The sequence below is a fragment of the Poromitra crassiceps genome (assembly GCF_964638095.1).
Source record: "Poromitra crassiceps genome assembly, chromosome: 2".
NCBI classification, from domain to species: Eukaryota; Metazoa; Chordata; class Actinopteri; order Beryciformes; family Melamphaidae; genus Poromitra; species Poromitra crassiceps.
Genome location: NC_139624.1, coordinates 18,205,726 through 18,228,282, shown reverse-complemented (window position 1 = coordinate 18,228,282; position 22,557 = coordinate 18,205,726). Strand labels below are relative to the sequence as shown.

Below are 22,557 nucleotides of genomic sequence, written 5' to 3'. Positions count from 1 at the left end.
GAACTTTTTTTAGGTTACAAACTTGTACATTGGAGTGAATGGAGATGTCGCAACTTTTCTGGTGGCAGTGACGTCATGCTGATTCGTCCTATAGACCAAATCACCGTGACGTCACCATGTAAACAACATTTACTTCCGCGTACCACTTCGGGAAGGCGGCAGGTTTAAATTTGCGTGTTGTCAAATAAATGCTGTCAAACCCTCTCGTTGTTTTCGGCCGACTACTTTCAATTTAAATGTTCAAACGGTTGGTAAACATGCTTGTCCGACATATCTAGCCTTTCTTCTGTGTTTGTTTCATGTAGTGTGAGCTAGCTAATAACGTTTGTTTACAACTGTCAAACTCGCTGTTTTTTTGCAGACTCGTTAACGTTAGCTACAGAGCTAACGTTACAGACAGAGCTACTGATGCCACGTTAACTTAATTTAGCTTCAAGTCTACTCTGGTCTGGTCTGGTCCAACAGGTAAATTAGCTAGTCTGGTCTCCACTAACGTTAGTGAAAGTGTTGTTATGAATGATATTAAATAACAACACAACACGAACAAACCATTTTTGTCTTCTTTGTCTGTTTTTGTCTTCAACACGTCAGTTTGTGCCGTTCACCGCCATTATGATGTGTGGACCCCAGGGGCGATTATCGCCTCCCCGCCCGTTCGCATGAGTAGAAATGTTTTAATCTGTTAAGGTAAGCCTTTCCTTGTTCGACAACACTGTATTGTCTGCTAGAAGAGCTAACCAGCTGGTTATTGAGCTAGTAGTCTCGCTGGCCAGCCTCCCCTTCCTTCCGTGAGAGGAGTCTGGCGGCACAGGTCTCTATTGTGGAATTGCGATGGGCGGCACGTAGCGGCAGTGCCCTTGGAAAATAGTTTCCAACAATCCAACTTGCCATTTTCAGCGTGTAGCAATGAGCTAGCATGTAGGTTTCTGCCGTTAGCTTGCTAGCAAGTTAGCGTTGTTGTTTTCACTGCGGCAGCACTGGACTATTTACAGCGACACACAGGGAGCAGAAGCCGCTCTGATTGACATGGTCGGGGCCAATGACAGAGCTTGTAATAACAAGTGGGGAGCGGACATCCGACAGCAACTGAAACAGTCGCTCAAATGGGAGAGCAGCTGTAGAGCAGGGGAGGGCTTATCCCAGCAGCCTGTTTCCGTGCAGCCAGACTGGAAGGGACACGGAAGGGAGGGGAGGCTGGCCAGCGAGACTATTGAGCTAGCAGCTGCTAAGCAAATGTCAGGTGATTCTAGAAGACCTAACCAGCTGGTTACCAAGCTAGCAGCTGCTAAGCTAACGTCAAGTGATGCTAGAAGAGCTAACCAGGCGGTTACCGAACTAGCAGCTGCTATGCTAATGTGATGCTAGAAGAGCTAACCAGCTAGTTACTGAGCTATCAGTTGCTAAGCTAACTTCAGGTGATGCTAGAAGAGCTAACCAGCAGGTTACTCAGCTAGCAGCTGCTAAGCTAACATCAGGTGATGCTAGAAGAGCTAACCAGCAGGTTACTCAGCTAGCAGCTGCTAAGCTAACGTGATGCTAGAAGAGCTAACCAGCTAGTTGCTGAGAGTGTTGGGCAAGTTACTTTAAATTAGTAACTTAGTTACAGTTACTAGTTACTGCTCTGAAAAGTAACTTAGTTACTTTAAGTTACTCGTTACTTTCCAGGTAACTAGTTACTTTTTTTTAAACTCTCAATTCTCTTATTAATGCACACACATTATTTTGGGGTTGCTGTAGCACAGTGTGGGACAAGACAACTGTCAAATTTGATCATTGTACCCATTATCACTACGACGAAAAGTAGTGGAACAAGAAAACACAACATTTAGGCATTGAGGCATATTGATTGTTGCCTTCAAAAAGTAGCCAGTACACTTTTGGCAGTGTATAATTAACAACTGTATCAGTAGTAGTCTATAATATCCTGGCTGAACAACATAAACACTGTGGTTACCCTTTGTAACAGCGGAGTGACAGCAGAGCCCAGCGCTGCAGATACTATAGGGACAGAGCAGAGCCCCAAAGCAAATAGCAGTTAATCTCCAAAAGGCAGCAGACTTGCATTGCAGGCATTTTTTTCCATTTCATGACCAAACTACGCGAAACACACCGTGAACACCCTCCAACGCGAGGGGAATCTGTGAGTGAGAGACGAGTGCTTGTCTGGTGCAGCAGGGCACTGGTGACAGACAGCCTGGGAGGGAGAGAAGCGAGGAGCGAGGAGGAGAGGGCTCCATGCTGCTGACTTGCCGAGCTGCCCGAGCGGTGTGAAGTGAACACCGCTACCGTACACAACACAGCTCGCGCAAAATGACCCCGTTTTACTACCAGAATTTGGTCCAGTAACATTAGAAAGTATAGAAGTGCCGCACGATTACTTCCTCATCAGACCGCCGTCAGACTCGCATTTTCCTCTCTACCCTCGGTGCTGTAGGTGGGTCCCGCACAGAATCGTGAAGTAACGAGTAACGAGCCTGTTTAAACCGCAATAATTGTAAGTACGTTACTTTACTGATGAAATAATTTGTTACAGTACTCGTTACCACAAAAAGTAACTTAGTTACTGTAACGCGTTACTTAACTCATTCTCTGCCAGGGTAATTTCGGTCTGTGTGCTCCCAGTGCCAGGATTTTGAGCATATTTCCTGATCTTCCAGGACCCACAGAATATTCTGTGCTAGGAATAAAATTACACAACATATCTCACAATAAAGCAGAGACTCTCTTCTTACCCCTTGTAAAAAACTGAAACTCTACCATGTTTCCTTGTTTAGATACAAGCAGTGGAAGTTAGCTTGTTTTCACTAAAAATGCCCTCCTTGGAACACAAATAGGAGAAAAATAGGTTTTTAGTGAAGGACACCGTTTCAAGCAGAACTCTCTTTTGAACCTTTTATTTTTTGCCTCAGTGAGACATCAGACACATTATACAGTATTTGTTTTCCCAAATAAATAAATAAAAAATAAAAAATAAGAGAATGTATTTGAGGGAGCTGTGTCGGTCCATCCCGCCCAGTGAGCGGCTACAGAGAGAGAGAGAGAGAGAGTCTGGCCCCTGGGGTTTCTTGACAGATGAGGCTTGGCCGCAGTATTTATCAAAGTATGATAAATATGTGCACAAAATCAAATAAATAATTTACTTTTACAGTTGCCATGTGGATTTTTAGCTTAGCTTGATAAAAGCATAAACAAATGGAACGAACCCTTATGTGGTCACACTCACACACTCTCTCTCTCTCTCTCTCTCACACACACACACACACACACACAGACACACAGGAATAACGAGTGCTGTAACGTTACCTGCTGTCACGTTACCTCTCATAACTAACGTTAGCACAGAAGATCACACAATAGCTACGTTAGTGCTGTAAACTTTGAAATGTTTATGTGACACATGTTTCGCCTTGGTTGCTGGGGACGGGTGTGTGACGCGGTTTGACGCGTTTGACGTATCCATGTGATTCCCCCTCCCTTGAGTGTGACAGAGCTCTCCCTTGAGAGGGAGAGCTGACAAGAGGAAACGTGAAGCGAGTCATGCCGGCGGCATAAGTTATAAACAATGCGTGACAATTATACTCGAATGTTGTGTGTGTGATCATTTCATCTCAAACGTGATACAAAAAATAGGCTACTTTTTACCATCGTCATCGCTCTCTCCAAGTGGCACCCATTTCTCCTCCTCCGATTCATCTGTGTCAGACGGATCAGAACGCTGTGAAGGGGAGCCTTCGTCGCCCATGGCGCTCCGTCGTGGAGCAACAACAAAAACGCCGGCGTCTTCCTCGCCATCGTCGCCATCCGAGAACTCTGGGTCGGACTCTGTTTCGACCACAGGCTCCACCCATAAATACTAAACTAGCGGGTTCCTTTTATCAGTTTGACCTGAAACAATGTCACAGGCTGGGAAAGTGTCTGATGTAATGTAAACAGCCAAAACATGAAAGTACGTCCGAGTACGTCTTTGGCACAGAACGCCATTGTTAAAAGTACGTCCGGGTACGTCTTTGGCAGAGAATGAGGTAATAACGCGTTAGTCCCAACACTGGTTACTGAGCTAGCAGTTGCTAAGCTAACTTCAGGTGATGCTAAAAGAGCTAACCAGCAGGTTACTCAGCTAGTAGCTGCTAAGCTAACATCAGGTGATGCTAGAAGAGCTAACCAGCAGGTTATTGAGCTGGCAGCTGCTAAGCTAACTTCAGGTGATGCTAGAAGAGCTAACCAGCTGGTTACTCAGCTAGCAGCTGCTAAGCTAACATCAGGTGATGCTAGAAGAGCTAACCAGCTGCTTACAGAGCTAGCAGCTATTAAGCTAACGTCAGGTAACATTATCATGGTCCGCTTTTGATTTCTCCTGACAAAAAGCACTCCAGGCAGAGCTTCTCCATGCGCCCCATTGCTCTGTGTGTGTGTGCATGCGTGCATTTGTGTGTGTGTGTGCATGTGTGTGTACCTGGCTCACAGCTCCTCTGGACACACACCTGGTCAGCAGTTTGGCAGCAGGAGACACAGAGAACACACACAAGTCCTGCTGCTGGCTCATCTCTGAAACACACACACACACACACACACACACACAGTAAAAACATCCCAAAATAAATTCAGACTTTAGACCAGAGATCAGGGGTCTAATTTTTCAAACTGTGTAGGATGCCTACTAAGGATGACCTAAAAGAACGACGCAGTTTCCCTGTTCAATTGATAATCAGGCTCATTGATATGCATCAGTGGTAAATTGGCATTGACCATTTATGGTTGGATTGGGGTGGAGCCTCATGTCCCAGTTGGACTGTCAGTAATAACGGGGCAATTAATTGCCTGCAGCAGGTGTGGGCAGTCACACGGGGCCATGGTATTCCAAAATCCGTAATTTCCAATACTGAGCCCTTATTCACATGCCGGAGCCGATGCTCAAAATTATAAAAACTGCAGTACACCACCAAACCACTGAGCACTGTGGAGCAGTTGAAAGCCAAAATGACTCAGCCGAAGAAGGCTGTGTCTGAGCTAAAAACCTCTGCACTGACATGTGAAGGGCTCAGTATTGGAAACTACGGAATATTTTTGGAATACCATGGTCCCGGATACTTGGATAACAACATTGTGTTGGAGGTAGGTACAGTTTTATTGTGATTGATAACGTGTATATATCGCGTGCAGCCATTTGAGCCGACCTCCCAGTGGATATAGGGGCCGCGCATCGGAGACGAAGAAGGAAGAATGACTGATGAGTCTCACGTTGAGGCTATTCAGTCGTGTAGTGGAGGGTAGACGCAGGTAGATGCCGTCTACCTACTTATTTTTCAGAAAGCGCCCGGGGGGGCGTAAATTAAAGTCTACCCACTTCTCCAGGGGACCACGACACCACTGAGGCGATCAGCCGAGCAGCATTTTGGTAAACAAACAGCGTCACTGGGTGGCAATGGCAATGGAACCCTATGGAGCCCAAGTGGCGCGAGGCTTGTGTGTCTGACTCTAGCCGGCTAATTCTGTTTACATTTTAAAAACTGCGACAGTTCACACAACTTTAACACGACATGCATATATTATACATCAAACTCTTGAGCTAATTCTGCTCTCACTCAGAATGTCAAAATATAAGCGATGTGATGTATAGTTTTTGAGATATTAACGTTTGTTTGGCACAACTCATACTATTAACTGCCGCGGGGTTCCGTATTTCTGGGTGGCAAGTGACGTCACGCTGATTCGTCCTATTGATACCCCTACTACTACTACTCAATCAACTGAAACAGAACAGATAGGGAAATTCTAATGTGATTATGTGTAGTGAGTGTTAATCATAATAACGTGATTTGTTGTCTCTTCTTACCGCAGATTCTCTGTCTCAAACCGTCAGCTGAGTTTAGCTCAGTTTAGCTCTTCTCGACCTAGCTCAGCTCTCGTCTCGCGCTTTGTTTTTGTCTTTGCTCTTCTTCTACTGCAGATTTAACAGTCACTTCCTTGGTGTAAGCAGGAGACCATAGGGTTTGACTACACTGCCCCCTAGCAGAGAGGAGGTGAGAGCACACTACAAATGTGCGATATTTCTATATAATAAAGTCGACGGTGTAATATTGTTGAAAATACTGAACACGTATTAATGCACTGTGTTACATAATGAAGAAATGTTAAGTTTGCAACAAAGCCGTGAAAGAGGCTGGGCGAGGCTTTGCCCCTTTCGGAACTGCTAACATAGCTCACGTAGCGTGAGCTATGTTAGCAGTTCCGAAAGGGGCAAGGCGAGGCTGGGACTTGGAAGGAACAAAAGGAGATATAATTATTAAAAGACACGGGGTTGTTTTATAGAATATAGTAGTTTATGACATTTTATTCTGTTTTTATTTATTTTTATTTAATTTCTTTCCTAGATTAATGTAACGTAAACTTGATCCTGTTCTACATACTCCGGTACAGTTGGATTGCATTGAAGACACCCCAACTTCCAGTCACTTCCTGTATCTGAAGTTTCGCCACTACCACGCCCACTTCGGAGACTGGTTAGCCAATGGAGTTTCATACCATTGACAGACAGCCAATCACAGGCTGATGACCACACCCATTTAGGAGACCGAAAGAGTACAATTCCTTATTATTGGCGGAGCCTGGAGTGAGGCGTCTCTCTATTAAAGGTCTCTGGCTTGACACTGGTACTAGGAGTAGCAGCAGTCTTCTGCTAGGCTAGCTGCAGGAGTGGATTACCCTGCTGTCTCTAACGCCTCGGCAGCTTAACTTCACACATTAGCTGTGTTTTAGCAAACATTTCACTTTTAGGAACTTTATTAAAGGTTTGGACGAACAGCTCCAGTTTGACGCCTGTTTTTCTGACGTAAGTTGTAGCTACAACTGTTGTGTTAGCTAAGCTAGCTGGTTAACGCTGATGTAAACAAACCAGCAGGGCTTGTCTCGCAGTGAGTGTGTGAGCTGCTTATTGGTTTCGGTTAAAGTGGTTTAAAGATATGACTTGTTTACCGTCTCTTCAGGTTGGTAACTTGCTTCAGGCAGCTAACAGTTAGCTGTTTAGCTAACGTTAGCGTTTCCAGTCGTGTTGGGTTCCAACTTCAAATCCATGTAGTGTTAGGTGTTCCAGCTGGGCCCCTCATTAATGTTGCTTGCACCTGTGTTACTCCCTGAATTTTAGACACAAAATTGCTGCTGTGAAAAGGGCGGATTGAAAAAACATTAAAATACAAACTGCGACATGTGCTCAGCAGAGTGGTATACCAAAAGGCAATCAAATAAAAGTAATACTATTAATTACAAAAAACAGTTGGGATAAATAAACTTAAACATTTCACTGTACAGTTAGATTTTTGAGAGTCTCAAAATGTTTCTTTAAATTCACACAAATCTAGTAACATTTCAGGGTATTTTTGATTATTTTGCATTCATGGATGTGAAATGTGCCATTAGAATCATCAATAAGTTTACAATGAATTAAATGTTACTGTACGTGTAATGACATTTTAATTACACTCAGTTTGACCTGCATGGTCTGATCTTCTCCTGCAGGACTTCAGCTGTGCAGGAGACAAGCTGTGTGGACAGACTCTGTCCCGTCACAGCAGCTCCACCTCAGTGTCCCGGGGCGGTGCTGTGTGTGTCGGGGGACCAGGGGCCGGAGGTAGGGCTGGGCAATCTAGCGATATTATATCAAGATCGTGATATGAGACGATATGGTCTTAGGCCTAGTTTACACGACAACACACTCTGCATAAAACAGCAAACTTTTGTTGTGTTTGGGCCTTCTGTTTCCATGAGAACAGCGTTATTGGGGCCTGAAAACTGCTTCAAGAGTGGAATTCTATCATAATGCCACCCTGAGCATTGCCGTATACTGATGCAGACTGTGTTGCACAGTTGATTTCACTGCTGTTGACAAAATGTACTATTTTAAGTCACTTTGGATGAACGCGTCTGCTGAATGATGTGATCGAACGCAATGTAAAGTTTCAAAACACAATTCATGTGATGACATGGCCCCCCTTCGCCATGGAAGACAATGAAAGACAATAGGAGGGGAGCATTCAAATAATGTAGCCCATCAATATAGCATGGCATAAGTGAATCACATTGGCATTCAACAAACATCAGAGTGTGATAACGAGTTGCTGAAAACACTGTGTTAATAGTGCCTGCTATTAACATTGATGCATATTAATTAATTGTCCGTGCATTACTAATTAATTGAAAGCGAATTGGTTTTTATTCTTTAATGCAACAATCTGCAGCAGTGTATCACCACCAGCTGACTTCTGTGTCACTCGATCATAACCTCGCGTCACCAGGCTCTCTCAAAGGAGAGAGAGCGTGGTACCCATTACTACAGGGAACATCTTTAAACAACATGAAAAATAATCATGATAAGATGGTGGATCGGGATCCTGCCTGAATTTTTTTTTGATATGATATTTTTGCCATCTCGCAGGGTTCCCATTGTCATGGAAAACCTGGAAAATACATTGAATTTCAAAATCTTGTTTTCCAGGCCTGGAAAAGTCATGGCATTAGTAAAATCCTTGAAAGTTTTGGAAAAGTAATTGGATTTTGTTGTATGTACGGTAATAGCAATAGCTTCCATGTAATGTGACCCACTGATCTCACTCAAAATCAGTACCAGAAGTTATTACTACACTGGACAAATAGAGTACCGCAGGGATGACATATTTTTGCAGGCTTAACCAGAAAGAAATCACCACCATGTTGGATCCTCAGGGGGAAAAGCTATGGGATTTTAGAATGGGGATTTCTAAAATCTGTGGTTAACAAAAAGTTTATGGGAGTGGTAATTTGTGTTCACAAACGAGGACTACCTTTTAAACGTTTTCTGAAAATCGTGTTAAAAAAATACGCATTTAAATTCAAAAGTCATAAAAGTGGTCCACATTTGGAAGATTAACCTGCTAAATACAAATGATCACTCCCATAAACCTTTGTTAACCACAGACCGTATTTCAATGCATTTAAGCGAAATCCCCATTCTAAAACCACATAGCCTTTTCCGCTGACGAACCAAAGTGCTACTTCCGGACTCATTCCTGTGGTACTCTATTTGGCACACCTCTTCATATTGGATTTGAGTGCTTCTTGTATTTTATATTACCGGTAATATTGAAAATCTCATGTTTTATTTCAATAGCTTCCATGTAATGTGATGCAGTGACTGAAAGCACTAAAATCCAATATAAAGAGGTGTGTCCTATTTGTCCAGTGTAGTAATCATTTCTGCTATTGATTGAGAGTCACCGCCTCACATGGAAATCCTATTATGGATCATTGAAAAGTCATGGAAATGTTTTGAAATGTCACCAATGAAAATGTGTGGGCAGCCTGGATATAATCCTGCCTTGCCTTATCGCCCACCCCTAGGACCAGGACCAGAGTCAGGAGGTTTCCAGATGGGGAACAGTGCTCTGAAGTCTCACCTGGAGACCTCCCAGAAGACAGGAGTCTTCCAGCTGACTGGGAAGGGACTGCCAGAGGTACCAGACTCAACTCCAGCTCATACCAGTGTAGTCCAGCTAGACTCAACTTCATTTTATTTCTATAGCAGCTCATACCAGTGTAGTCCAGCCAGACTCAACTTCATTTTATTTCTATAGCAGCTCATACCAGTGTAGTCCAGCCAGACTCAACTTCATTTTATTTCTATAGCAGCTCATACCAGTGGAGTCCAGTCCGAGTCCGACTCAACTAGAGTCCTGGGCTCATTTTCAGGACCCGTGCCTCGACTTGGACTTGAGCACTGATGACTCGGACTCGGACTTGGACTCATGCATTCCGACTCGAAAGTTGTAGACAAGGACTCGATTAATTTAGATAAAGACATTATTATTTTGTTGTTGTTGTAATAGGCCGGGCCCTAATAATTTGGAATAAGCTATTTAATTAATCGATCTAATTAATTCCATGACATTATTCAATTTTGTGCAAGGGCAGGCATGTGTGTTCCACCTACATGTGGAGTCACACTCATGTTCATGTTCAACCATCTTTGAGTTCTTTGAAAAGCGCAATATAAGTTCAATTTATTATTATTATTATTATTATTATTATTATTATTATTATATTATTATTATTATTATGTTCAGTAACTCCTGACTCGCACTCAGGTAATGGGGACTCGCCCCGGAATCTTCTTTGGTGACTTGGACTCAGACTGGAACACTGGGGACTTGAGACTTGGGGACTTGAGACTCGACTTGGACTCGAGATATAGTGACTTGACTACAACACTGCCTCATACAAACATGTAGCACACAGTGCTTCACATAGCAAAATTACAACAATAAGAGGTTACCAAAACAAAAAATGAGCCAATAAAATGAATACAATTTAAAAACTAAGACTATAACATTATTCCAAACTAAAAGCCAGATTCAAAAGATATGTCTTAATTTGCTTAAAAAAAAAATACCAAGAGAGCTTTTCATTATCCAGAGGCAGCCAGTGAGATCCACAGTTTAGGGAATTTAGTAGTCTCACTTGCCAGACTTCCCTTCCTGCCGGGAGAGAAGTCTGGCTGCATGGAAACAGGCTGCTGGTAGAAGCTCTGCCATTGGTGCCGTCCATTTCAGACAGCAGCGGAAGAAAAACCCTTTCCACTCCCTGCAAGCTCTGCCATTGGCTCCGACCCGCTCTGACCGGCTGCGGCCATATTTTGGATTTCCTTTCCGTTCCCTTTGTGACGAATCTGTCGATCTCAAATGCCTCTGCCGACTGCCGCTGTGCGTGTTGAATCTGTCTATCTCAAATGCCTGCGCTCCTGTGAAACAACATCATCAGCAATGCTAGCTTGTTGCTACATGCTGAAAACGATTGGATCTGAAATGTGCCAGCTTGGTACTTTCGGTGTTTGGTTGTAAAGGTAAACAGAGCCCCTCCCCCCCCCCCCCCCCGCTATACCAGAGTGCCAGCCAGTACAGCCAGACTCCCCCCCCCATTGTGGAGAGAGAGTCTGGCAAGCGAGACTAGGACTTTAGTGATTGATTTTACAGCTTCTGAATGTTGAAGTGTTTTGAAATTGACTGGAGAGAGACTGATGTACGTTTCATGTTTTGGGACTAATATTGTTGTGGATGTCTATTACAGCTGCAATGATTAATCAATTAGTCAATCGACAGAAAGTTAATCGACAACTATTTTGATCATCAATACACCCCCCCCCCCCCCCCCCCCAACCAGAAAAAGTCAAATATTCTCTGGTTCCAGGCCAGCCTTAACTCATTCACTGCCAATATCTGACTGGCATTTTTGGCACAGGCCAAGTATTTCCATAATGTTTGGTCACCTTTCAAGACCCACAGTAAATTCTGTACTAGGACTACAGTGATGTCCAATACCTCGAAATGAAGATCTAAGTCTCTACTTTCACCCCCAAAAAGAAAGTTAGCTTTTAGCATGTTCTGTACTCTACTTATAACCCTTTTTATACACCCCATGTTCACCAAAAAAGCCTGTCTGGGAAGAGAAAAGGGAGAAAAAAGCATTTTTGTAAAAGGGCACAATCTCAGGCATAACTCACTCTCAATTCTTTTATTTTGAACTGTATTGACATCAGACATGTAAATATTATTCGTTAGGACACAAATGACAAAAAAAAATAATATATATATATATATATATATACACACATGAAGTGCTTTTTTTTTACATTCAACAATACAGTTTACTCGGGGTGAGTGTGCAGACAGACAGACAGACAGACAGACAGACAGACACACCGACAGACAGACAGACAGACAGACAGACAGACAGACAGACACACACACACACACACACACACACACACACACACACACACACACACACACACACACACACACACACACACACACACACACACACACGATCCCCCTTTTAGATTTCTAACCCAACATAGGATAAGCAATAACCACGCCCTGTGGCGCTGGGATTGGCCAGGAGCAACACTGGAGGGCGAGCAGCCCAGCGATTTCATGAACCAACTGAAGAGCTCTTGAGAAGGACAGCGGGCTGCTGTGAGTGCCTTCTGCCCGCTGCTGCCTAGCTGTTCCTGTGTTTATTTTGATTTGTTCTGGTACACCGCCCTCTTCCATGTCTCCCTGTCATATCTATGATCGTTCCCGTTTTCCCCTCGGCTATTCAACACGTCCTCACCGCCCTCGCAAACTGATCGATCATTTCCTCATTCCTCCGATGATCAAACACATCTCTTGATTACTTTCTCCCGTTTTCTCCTGGCTGGCACAGAGGAAGGCGACTCCAGCTCGGCGTTTCAATTGCGTTTCTCCTGTCTGCACAAGGAAGCGTTACCCGTTCTCTGCTTTCCCTCTTGCTCAATTTCAAAACAACAGCTGCGGTATGTGTTTGATCGCGTGCTGTCGGCTACCCTTTGAAGGCAGGGACCTGTGTCTGTGTGACAGGCTGGGCAAGTGTTTGCTGCAGGCGCTGCACCAATAAAAACAAAAACACGTCAAACACGTCCTTGGCGGGGAAGGCCATTGCTGATAACACGTCAAAGACGTCATTGGCGGTGAATGAGTTAATGTGAATATTTTGTGGTTTCTTTACTCCTCTAAGATGAATACTGTATCTGTGGATGTGGACAAAACCAGACGTTTGAAGGCTTTGTGAAGCACCATTTTACAGACCATTATAGACAACTAATCCATTACCGAAGAAAATAATCCACAGATTAATCGATAATGACATTAATCGTCAGTTACAGCCAGGGGTGTAGTGGAGGGTAAACGCAAGTAAACACACTTCTTTACCCACCTCTTTGAAACAAATCAACTGTATCAATGAATGAGGGGAAACAAGGTGGGTAAACTACTCACCTTGGATAGTTTACCCACCTCTGTATTTACCACTACAACCCTGGTTGCAGCCCTATTGTTTTTTAATGTTGTTTATGTTTATGTTGTTGTTGTTTAGTTCCCAGAGGAACTGCAGAGGCTGACCTCTAACCTGCGGACGGTGGATCTGTCGGGGAACAAGATCGAGGTTCTGCCCCCCGCCATCGGGAACTTCCTGCAGCTCAAGAGTCTGACGCTCAACTCCAACAAGCTCAGTGAGTGACATGAAAGTGATGTACTAGCAGAATACCTGTGCAGTGTATCAAGTGTAAATGTTGTCTTCTCTGCACGCCCAACCCGTATGGACTGTGTGCTGCAGGCTGGCCAGCGGGGACAGACATTTCCACGTCTTGTTTCTTCCCCAGACCATAAATGTTGAAAAATTCGTCGAGAATAGCTCACCAACAGATCGAAAAACACGAGCATACTGTATATGTGTTTGATGTACATACAAAGAACTCTGCCACGATCAGATATGAAACACGCATTTAAAAAAAAATCACCATTTACCTCTCCCTGGAGCTGCAGTTGCTCCGCCCACAGCTCCTCAACGTAACTCGCCCTCAACTGCAGCACGTTTTGCGGACGCTCCGCCCCCAGCTTACATGTATCCGTGCAGTGGAGGCTGCACAGCCATTGTGCAGCATGGCCAAGTTTGGCCATTAATCTGTGCATTCGGCAAATAATCAGCCCTAATTTCCTCATTGAAAAATGCATCTCCGTCAGGTCACCTGCAGGGGGTGCTCTTTACACTTCCTGAAAGATACGGCGCGAGCAAATGCCAGAGCTGTGGCCGAACACAAGGGCAAGGACAAGCGTTATCTTTGCTAGTTTCTAGCACTTAAAATCTCCTTTCCCCCCTTTTTAATTACCACTGGGTCGCTGAAACACCACCTTTCATGTACTGACCCAGTGCTGATTCAAATAAAAAAGCTTTCATGTACTGACCCAGTGCTGATTAAAATAAAAAAGGGAGATTTGAGTGCTAGAAAGACACTTTGCATTCAATAAGAATATTATAGGATTTAAAAAAATAAAAGAAATAAACAGGTGTTCTCAATTAGACTTTTATTTTGAAATTTGTGGTTGTGGCTAGCTTGACGCTGCTCGTGTAACGTTCTGTCAAAGAACTTACATTGATAAGAACCGAAGCCAGGTTAATAGGTTGTTCCATTGCAACATCAGCGCACAGCAAATCTGCCATTTTGGCTGAAGGAGACTACCTCTGATTGGCTGTCATGGTTCTCTGCTGTTGTCCCATTGGCGCAAGGAGGTGTTTTTCAGGTCAAAATGGCGGCAGTGCTGTTGTCAAAAAAGCAGCGGAGCTTTGTCTCTTGCCGTCAATACTCTTTGGTTCTGTGTTCTCCTCAGCCGCTCTGCCTGGGGAGCTGGGGAAGCTGAAGAAGCTGGAGACCCTGAGTCTGAGTGGGAACCGTCTGTGTGCGCTGCCGGCAACGCTAGGCGATCTGCGTGCCCTGCGAACCCTCTGCCTGGCCGGGAACCAGTTCAGAGAGTTCCCCCCCGGCCTGGGAACCCTGAGGCACCTGGACCTGCTGGATCTGTCCCGGAACCACATCCACAACGTCCCACCAGAGGTCTCTGAGCTGCAGGCCATCGAGATCAACCTCAACCAGAACCAGGTATGACCACCTCAACCAGAACCAGGTACGACCACCTCAACCAGAACTAGGGTTGGGTACGAAACCCGTTAGAGCTATGGTCGGTACCTTTACAACCGGTACTACCGGTACGGAATTGCACCGCAGATTTAGGTGCCTCTTTTAGGTACCATGCCACTAATAATCCCATTATCCACCTCCTGGTGCTCCGAAACCGTCGCGTCACGTTCATTCACACTCCATTTGAAATCGTCCTTAAATAAAATAAAAAGTCCACTTTAAATTAGCTTTAAAGTCCCTGGAACCCAGAAATATTTTTTTTATTATTTAGCATTTTGAGTTCATCACATCACAGGAACCTATGTTAATAAGCCACCAGCCAAATTTGAACGATGATGAACGTCGCAAAGTATATAAATTTAGGTTTGACAGTCATGGCAAAAGTCATGAGAATCAATTAGATCTTTTCTCCCGCGGACTGTGTGGGCATGTCCCGTGTGTGTGCGTGGAGGACTGCAGGTCTCCTCCGAGAGAGAGAGAGAAGGAAAGAGAGATGGAGTGTGTGTGTGTGTGTGTGTGTTCGCTCGTTGCTCGGCGCATACTGACAGAGAGGAAGAGAGACTGCCGCTGCGAGTGCACAGCGCTACTGTGCGTGTGTGTGTGTGTGTGTGTGTGTGTGTGTGTGTGCGTGCGTGCGTGTGTGTGATTCGATTAAATCTTATGACGTGATAAGATCATTCATTTGAGCACCTCGCGCACTGCTCTCTTCAATGAGGAAGTGGAAATCCAGACCTTGTAGAAAAGTGGTGATTTTGGGGCTTTGGGTTGAAACTAATGTCCCCTACTTTCTGAGGCACACAATTACTCACATAAGACCCTAAATTGGAAATTGGTTTCCAGGGACTTTAAATTAAAAAAAAGTAACGGTTCAGGCACTGTTTAGGCACCAGTACACTAGGCATGGGCCTGTTTTATTTTTTTATAAACCAGTTCGATATTATACATTAAACCGCACCTAACTGGTACACCGAATTTTACCACTAGGTGTCGCATTTTGAGCGACGCTTCCCAGTGGAGCTCATAAATGACTCCAGTCCACTTGGTGGCGATAATGCACCTCTAAGCTGGTTTGCAAACCACCAATAACATTAAATAAAAAGGACAACTGAACGGTGCTTGTATATTAAATGAACCATCAGCGACATAATATATGGTGTCATTCACACTACCACATGTCGCTCATCAGCGCAAAGTCATGGCCCTCTGAGATCAAAACTTGAACCGCGTATCTCAGTTTGTTGTACAGCTCAGGGATGGCAACTTTAAAGAAACCAGGGTCTATATCTACAGTATATATATACAGTACATTATATATATAGATATATACTGTATGTATATATATATATATATATATATATATATATGTATGTATGTATGTATGTGTGTGTGTGTGTGTGTGTGTGTGTGTGTGTGTGTGTGTGTGTGTGTGTGTGTGTGTGTGTGTACATATACCCGGCCGTGCTGCTCACAGCCTGGCTTCTGTCAGCTGAGGTGACTGACTCGTCCTGGTTCTTCAGATCTCCAAAAACGAAAACCAGATTTCTAAATAGCCGTTATTTTGATAAACTGAGCACTCAAGGGTTACTTTGACCGTCTCAATGTTTTTCTAAACTTAGAAAAGTGACCTATAACCCTTAACGGCTGTAGAGCAAAACCCTCATAGACTGTTTTCACAGAATGGTCACTCACTCCTCCACCTTATGTCTTTTTTCTTCTTCTGTCAAACACTGCAACAGGAAGTGAGCTGGGGTTCAATTTAGAAGAATGTTTTTGTTGTCAAGTTAAAACCGTCTATACATACTGTATACTGTATATATTCGTATATGATCTAACCATCATGGGGGCGGACTCTGTATAAGCCCTCCGGGCCTCCCTTCTCTCCTAGCACTACCCTCTGATTTCTGTATTGTGTTTTTGTTTTCTTTTTTTGCTGTGCGAAATCAAATCAACTGTCCCTTTAAACCAGAACCAGGTACCACCAGCCCTTTAAAGCAGGTTCTAGAAGCTCTCCTCCTCTCTCCCTCAGATCTCTCTGGTGTCAGCGGAAGTCTCTCGCTGTCCGCGGCTGAAGGTTCTTCGTCTGGAGGAGAACTGTCTGGAGCTCACCTCCATCCCCGTGGCTGTGCTGGGCTCCTCCCAGGTGTCTCTGCTGTCTGTGGAGGGGAACCTGTTTGAGGTGAAGAATATGAGGGACCTGGAGGGCTACGACAAGGTGAGCACCGTGAAGTCAGTCTCATCTGGCCCATAGAGCTGAATTAACCCAAAATGCGAACGTGAACTTCTGCAACCAAATCGCAAAGGCTGCAGTTAAAGGATAAGTGAAAAAACAAAACGCTTCCATACTGTTCCTCTGGTGTAATCCAAGTCCAAGTTGACTTGAAAATACATCATTTGTAGATCGTTTGTAGATGAAATCTTCACTGTAGCCGTGAGCTGAAAGTCCCGTGTTCACTTTCACTTTAAGCTTACGGCTCCAGTTAAGATTTCTTCTAAAAACATGGTGTAAATGGCATATTTTCCAAGTCAACTTGACATCTCGGGGCTTCTGGAGACTTGGATTATGGGATTACTCCAGGACGGGGTTTCGTACACTGAAAAACTTCACCCATCCTCCCATCAGCATGGGGGTGAGTAGATAGTGATTTTGGTCCAGACTGGAGTTGACAGCTGCAGATAATCTTTGGTCCATGAATCAGAACCTTTTACTCAGTAAATCCTGAACAGACAACACAATCGCCTTTCTTAAAAAAAAAACACACACACACAAAAACAAGTAAAGTTCCAAAATATTTATTACAAGAAAAACCTGCAAAGATACAAATCGCAATTGCAATATTCTGTCAAATAATCACAATTAAATGTTTTTCTTTATATTGTTCAGTCCTACATGCCGAGCGGGTTATCTGCGACACACCCCTGTCCCATCTTGCTGGATTTACCCTTTTTACACAGACATCGATTCAGCACTGGCGGCTTAAAGCCCCATTATTGTTAACACAACATTGTTAATTTGCATATACAGTATATAGATACTCATAAGTGGCTCATTAAGAGTGTTTTGTGAATGCGGGCCCAGGTCTGACAGTCTCTTCTTCTGGTGTTTCTCTCTCAGTACATGGAGCGCTTCACCGCCACCAAGAAGAAGTTCACCTGAGACGGATCAGCGGTGGAGCCGGAGCGGAGCGCCGCCCGCATGCCCCAGGCTGAACTGCAGCCACATCTTAACCCCAGTCGCTTCCACTGCTACACACACTGACTGCTGGTGCCCCCTGCTGGAGGAGCTGCAGGCTGCGAGGCGTCCAGCCGCTTCAACACTCCACAGCTTTAACAGTACGGAGTTAAAGGTCCAGTCTGTAGAATTTAGCCTGATATCTAGTCTCTCAAGCCAGTCTATCTCTTCCAGTCTCCAAATGCTCCAGAGACAGTCTGTACTCAAGACCATTAAAGGATGGCGTTACCGGTAATCAACCCACTTTGTATCATAGTATATAATCTTGGTAATATAAGCACATGGGCAGTGTTTTGCCTTCTCTCTCTGTTTACCTCATGGAGAAAAATGCTCCTGCTCCTGTCTGCAGAAACTCCCCCACCAGCTGCAAGTCATTAAGGCTCGTTAAGGCTCTCAATGCATTCTCTGTGGATGTGCGCATAGAGACACTGCGTAACGCGTCATCATTCAGAAGCCACGCCCAAGACGGGGGAAAACAGAACCCCCCCTCCAATCCTGGCGTTCTCCTATGTTGCGTGCACAAAAAGATCGTAGATACGGAAGATGAACACTCCAACTTACTTCCTTGACAGCTAGATCCACATTTTTCTTCTCGCCAATTCTCAATGGCTTCCTTGTTTTGCTCAGGAGTACAAAAAAACTTTAACTGGCGATTTTTTACATTTGTTGTCTGCGCAGCCCACCACACAACAGCTTTTAGCTATGTTTAATTCAAGGAAAATGACGCTTGTGTGTGGAAATGAACGGAGCTTTTCCCCCGTGATGGGCGTGGCCTATTTCATGCAGTGTCTATACTTAATAAAAGCAGAGCAGATTCCACGTCTCCAGCAGAACTTCCGCAGCTGTGACGCGTTGTGACATAAAACGCGTCAGAACGGAGCGCTTTGCCAAAGGAGGAAATGGGAGATCTCCATGAGGAAAACACAGAGAGAAGGTAAACACTGTCCATGTGCTTATATTATTACAGAGATTATTAATGATACAAAGTGGGTTGATTACCGGTAAAGCCATTCTTTAAGATTTAGACAGGAGAAGTTGTCATCTTACCAGAAGGAAGTTCAATGGTATTCGACCAATCATGGTACAATGTTTACAAAAATGAATACATAAATAAATAACAATATCGTGGGAACCCTGAACACAGTATTTTTTAATTTGTGTATAATCACCTGAAAATAAGAATCGTGTTTTCGTTACGTTAGAATGAGCCCTTTATATCTCCATAGGGAACGGGTCCCCTTCCACGCAGCCCCCCCCCCCCCCCCCCCCCATGTTGTTACAGTAGCCCAGAACGGACAAACCAAACGCCAGCTCTAGAGAGGGCATTTTTGCATTTTTCGCTGCCGCCGTCGGTTCTCCCTCACAGAGGGGAATTCAGTGGGTTGTAGCTAGATAGCTCTAAAAACTACACATTGGTCCTTTAACACCAGAAAAGCACTATTGATTGCCAATGTGTTTTTCACTGATTGACTGTTAACCCATTAATGACCATTAATAACACAGGGTTTTGTGTCGCGGGACGAACTCAAAACACATATTTATGCTTGGTTTCCAGGGACTTTAACATTCATTTGACATGCTAAATATCAGATAAACTGGATCACTGCACATATTGAAATTTAAGTTATTTTGGTACCAAGCATTTGATCCTTGTTGTTTTTGAGATGGTCATTTCTGTATCATACTATATTCAGTCATTAGTCACATGGAGTTACTCATTTCATCATTTTTCACAAAAGCACTATTGTAAATACAGGTTCCTGTAACCGCTTGTGACCAACGACTAAAGAATGTTAACGCAAACTTGTGCGGTTTAGCTTACGCAAATAGTGTAGCACAGAATCAGGTGACGTACGACTATTAACCAGCGCCCACAGAGTGTTTGGAAAACAGCAGTTAAACACCTGTTAAACAGGTACAAACACTGATTGGAGGGGGGCTTTGACTGCAGTAAAGGAAATGGTAAAATTCCACTGTGGACATTAACGGGTTAACTGACTGACTGACTGACTGACTGACTGTTGAGTCTGTTATGAATTAGCACATTGGCATCGGGTGTGTTTCCATCAGACAGAGGAGGAGAAACACATGGCTCAGGGACAGATGCTGCTCTGACGTGAATAATTATTATTAATGAACATTAATATTCATAATGAATTATTAATCAACAACATTAATATTCATATTGACAGAATACGATCGATCAGACTGATTGATCTGCAGTTGAACACTCCTCTCTTCTCATCACCACACGAAGAAGAGCTCACATCTGTCCAAACTAACGTATCCTCATGTCACTGATCCGCCTCAACTCCACTTTAATAATTGATCATATTTATGGCAGTTTTGGATGAGGACATTTCTGTCACATAACAGTGACAATGGGATTAAAAAAGAATAATCCGACAAAATCAATGTTGATGCTAATCAGGCTCAGGCTTTGATGACAAACAACCCCCCATTTCCCCACCAAATAAATAGATATATATATTTGGGAGTTATGGTCAGGAATGAAGTTGATTTAAAAAATAATTGAATTGCAACATTCACATATAATATTTTATGGCCATTTTGGACGAGGACACTTGTCACATAATGGTAACAAAAAACACGGCATTTAATATATTGAAAAAATAAAAAACTTTGTGTGCTTTATTTTATAAAAATGAGTAAGGGTTAAAATTCTGAAAATAATTGAATGTTTGATCATTATGATCAGGACTGAAGTTCATAAAAAAAACATTGGAATGCAATATTCATAATATTTTGATGGGCGTTTTTGATGAAGACACTTGAAGCACGGTACAAGGGTTAAAAAGACGCATAATTTGATTTGATTTCTAGTATCAGTAACAGAGGAGGAGAACGCTTGGACCTTTATATCAGATATCAACTAGAAGTGAATTCGGAGAGCACCAAGGCCAATACTATACAGTTTGCTATGATATGCAAATTTTCAGAGTCTGATCAGAACCCTGACCCCAACCCACCCACTTTTCCCTAGCCCTGCCCCCTTCCTTGACCTGAATTGGATCCGCGCCAAAATGTAATGGGTTCTTGCTTAGCCCGTGCTAGACCCTTCTACCAAGTTACATGAAAATTGGCCCAGTAGTTTTAATCCTGCTAACAAACAAACGAATGGCACCAAAACCATAACCTCCTTGGCGGAGGTAAATATTCAATATATCAGTCAGGGAATATTGCAAAAGATCTGGGAATAAATTCCTTACCAAGAAATATGCTCCAATTGACATCACGGTTGAACAACTGTGCAACTGTGTGCCATCGGCTCTCCAATTATAGTATTCAGAGTTGCTCGAGTGGCATCACTCATGACATCACAACTGCCTGAGTGACATCACAGTTGAACAATTCACAGTTGTGCAAATGTGTCCCCGTGCAACTGTGTGCCATCGGCTCATACTACATCACAGTTGCTCGAGTGACATCACTGATCACATCACAACTGCCTGAGTGACATCACAGTTGAGCAATTGTGTGCTGCGCCAACTTTTGATCTGAACTCTTCTTCTGTGTGTGAGTTGTGGTTTTGTCAGTCTGGACAGTTTAAATGAAGTTGTATACAATATATATATAGGAGACGATGACAAAGCGTTTTTTTTATTTTTATTAATCCTATTAAAGGAAATTATGTTTTAATTCACTGTTCTCTTTGCAGCATGCAGCTGATGGTCCAGAAATGTTTAACTTCTATTTAATGGTTTTATTTAATATGTTTCTGTAACATTAATTGTAATTTTTCGTTTAACTTCCGTTTGTGTCAAAACGCTTGTTAACTCTGTTGTTTAACGACCAGCTGAGAGTTTAAAGGACAGTTCAGCCTTGTTTCAGGTCTTTGCTTGTTTATTTTGCATCCCATTCCTTTAATGTTAATTCTGACTGTTTTGAGCTGCATGAATCATGATTAAAGATGTTTTTAAACTCTCTTTCCAAAACTCTCGGCTCAATCACTCCCATTCAAACAGCTGCCACTCTCTCCTTTACTGAGAGCAACTCTGATATACTGTAACCATAGCAACCACCCTGTTTCATCCCTACTGTAACAATAGTGTTACAGGGTGATATATGACTGACATGTGATTGTCATTGTTTATTTATGATATTGTAATTTACGTCTTTGCCCAGAGAGTCAAACAGGAAGTGGGAGTGGCTTAGAGATTATATCCGTGGGTTTCAGGTGAGTGAAGCCCCTCTCTGCCATTGTTTGAAACCGAGCCATGGATTCCCTGGAGCTCCTGTTCTCTCGTAGTTTTCCCTCTGTTTTCACGTGTTAGAGTGTGTGTGTGTGTGTGTGACTTTTGTTTTAAGAAGCGTCTTATGAGCTGAGGGTGCCTGAATCTGGCCCCCACACTACCGACTGGGCTGGCCACACAAGCCGGGCTGTCGAGATGTCATCGCCCCATGCTGTAGAAGGTAGGCTGCTCCCATCGCTTTTGAGACTTCTGGCTTGATATTTCTGTGCAAAGACGTTCTGTGTTATTGTGACAAGGTTTGGATTGTACTAGTCACGAGCTTGATCATATTTTGAGAGCCAGACTCTGTCACAATAGCAACCACTCTGCTTCATCCCTACTGTAACCATAGCAACCTCCCTGTTATCCCTACTGTAACCATAGCAACCTCCCTGTTATCCCTACTGTAACCATAGCAACCACCCTGTTTCATCCCTACTGTAACCATAGCAACCACTCTGCTTCATCCATACTGTAACCATAGTAACCACACTGTTTCATCCCTACTGTAACCGTAGCAACCACCCTGTTTAACCCCTACTGTAACCATAGCAACC

At 43.6% G+C, this 22,557-nt stretch overlaps 2 protein-coding genes across 2 annotated transcripts in view; one reads left to right on the top strand and one right to left on the bottom strand.

The window, feature by feature from the left end:
* haus2 (HAUS augmin like complex subunit 2) overlaps positions 1-5,937 on the bottom strand; it is a 13,678-nt gene extending 7,741 nt beyond the window's left edge. The window contains exons 1-2 of the mRNA XM_083656875.1: positions 5,834-5,937; positions 4,454-4,545 (exon numbers count right to left, since the gene is read on the bottom strand). Coding sequence (XP_083513001.1) covers positions 4,454-4,543 — 90 coding nt within the window. The 5' untranslated portion in view covers positions 4,544-4,545; positions 5,834-5,937. The remainder of the gene's footprint in view (positions 1-4,453; positions 4,546-5,833) is intronic.
* A 742-nt stretch (positions 5,938-6,679) lies between these two features.
* Positions 6,680-21,665, top strand: lrrc57 (leucine rich repeat containing 57). The gene is made up of 7 exons (XM_083632276.1): positions 6,680-6,829; positions 7,513-7,624; positions 9,370-9,482; positions 12,919-13,054; positions 14,211-14,479; positions 16,545-16,730; positions 17,631-21,665. Exons 3-7 carry the CDS (start codon positions 9,399-9,401, stop codon positions 17,670-17,672), a joined length of 717 nt encoding a protein of 238 aa, XP_083488402.1. The 5' UTR covers positions 6,680-6,829; positions 7,513-7,624; positions 9,370-9,398; the 3' UTR covers positions 17,673-21,665.
* The last annotated feature ends 892 nt before the right edge of the window (positions 21,666-22,557 follow it).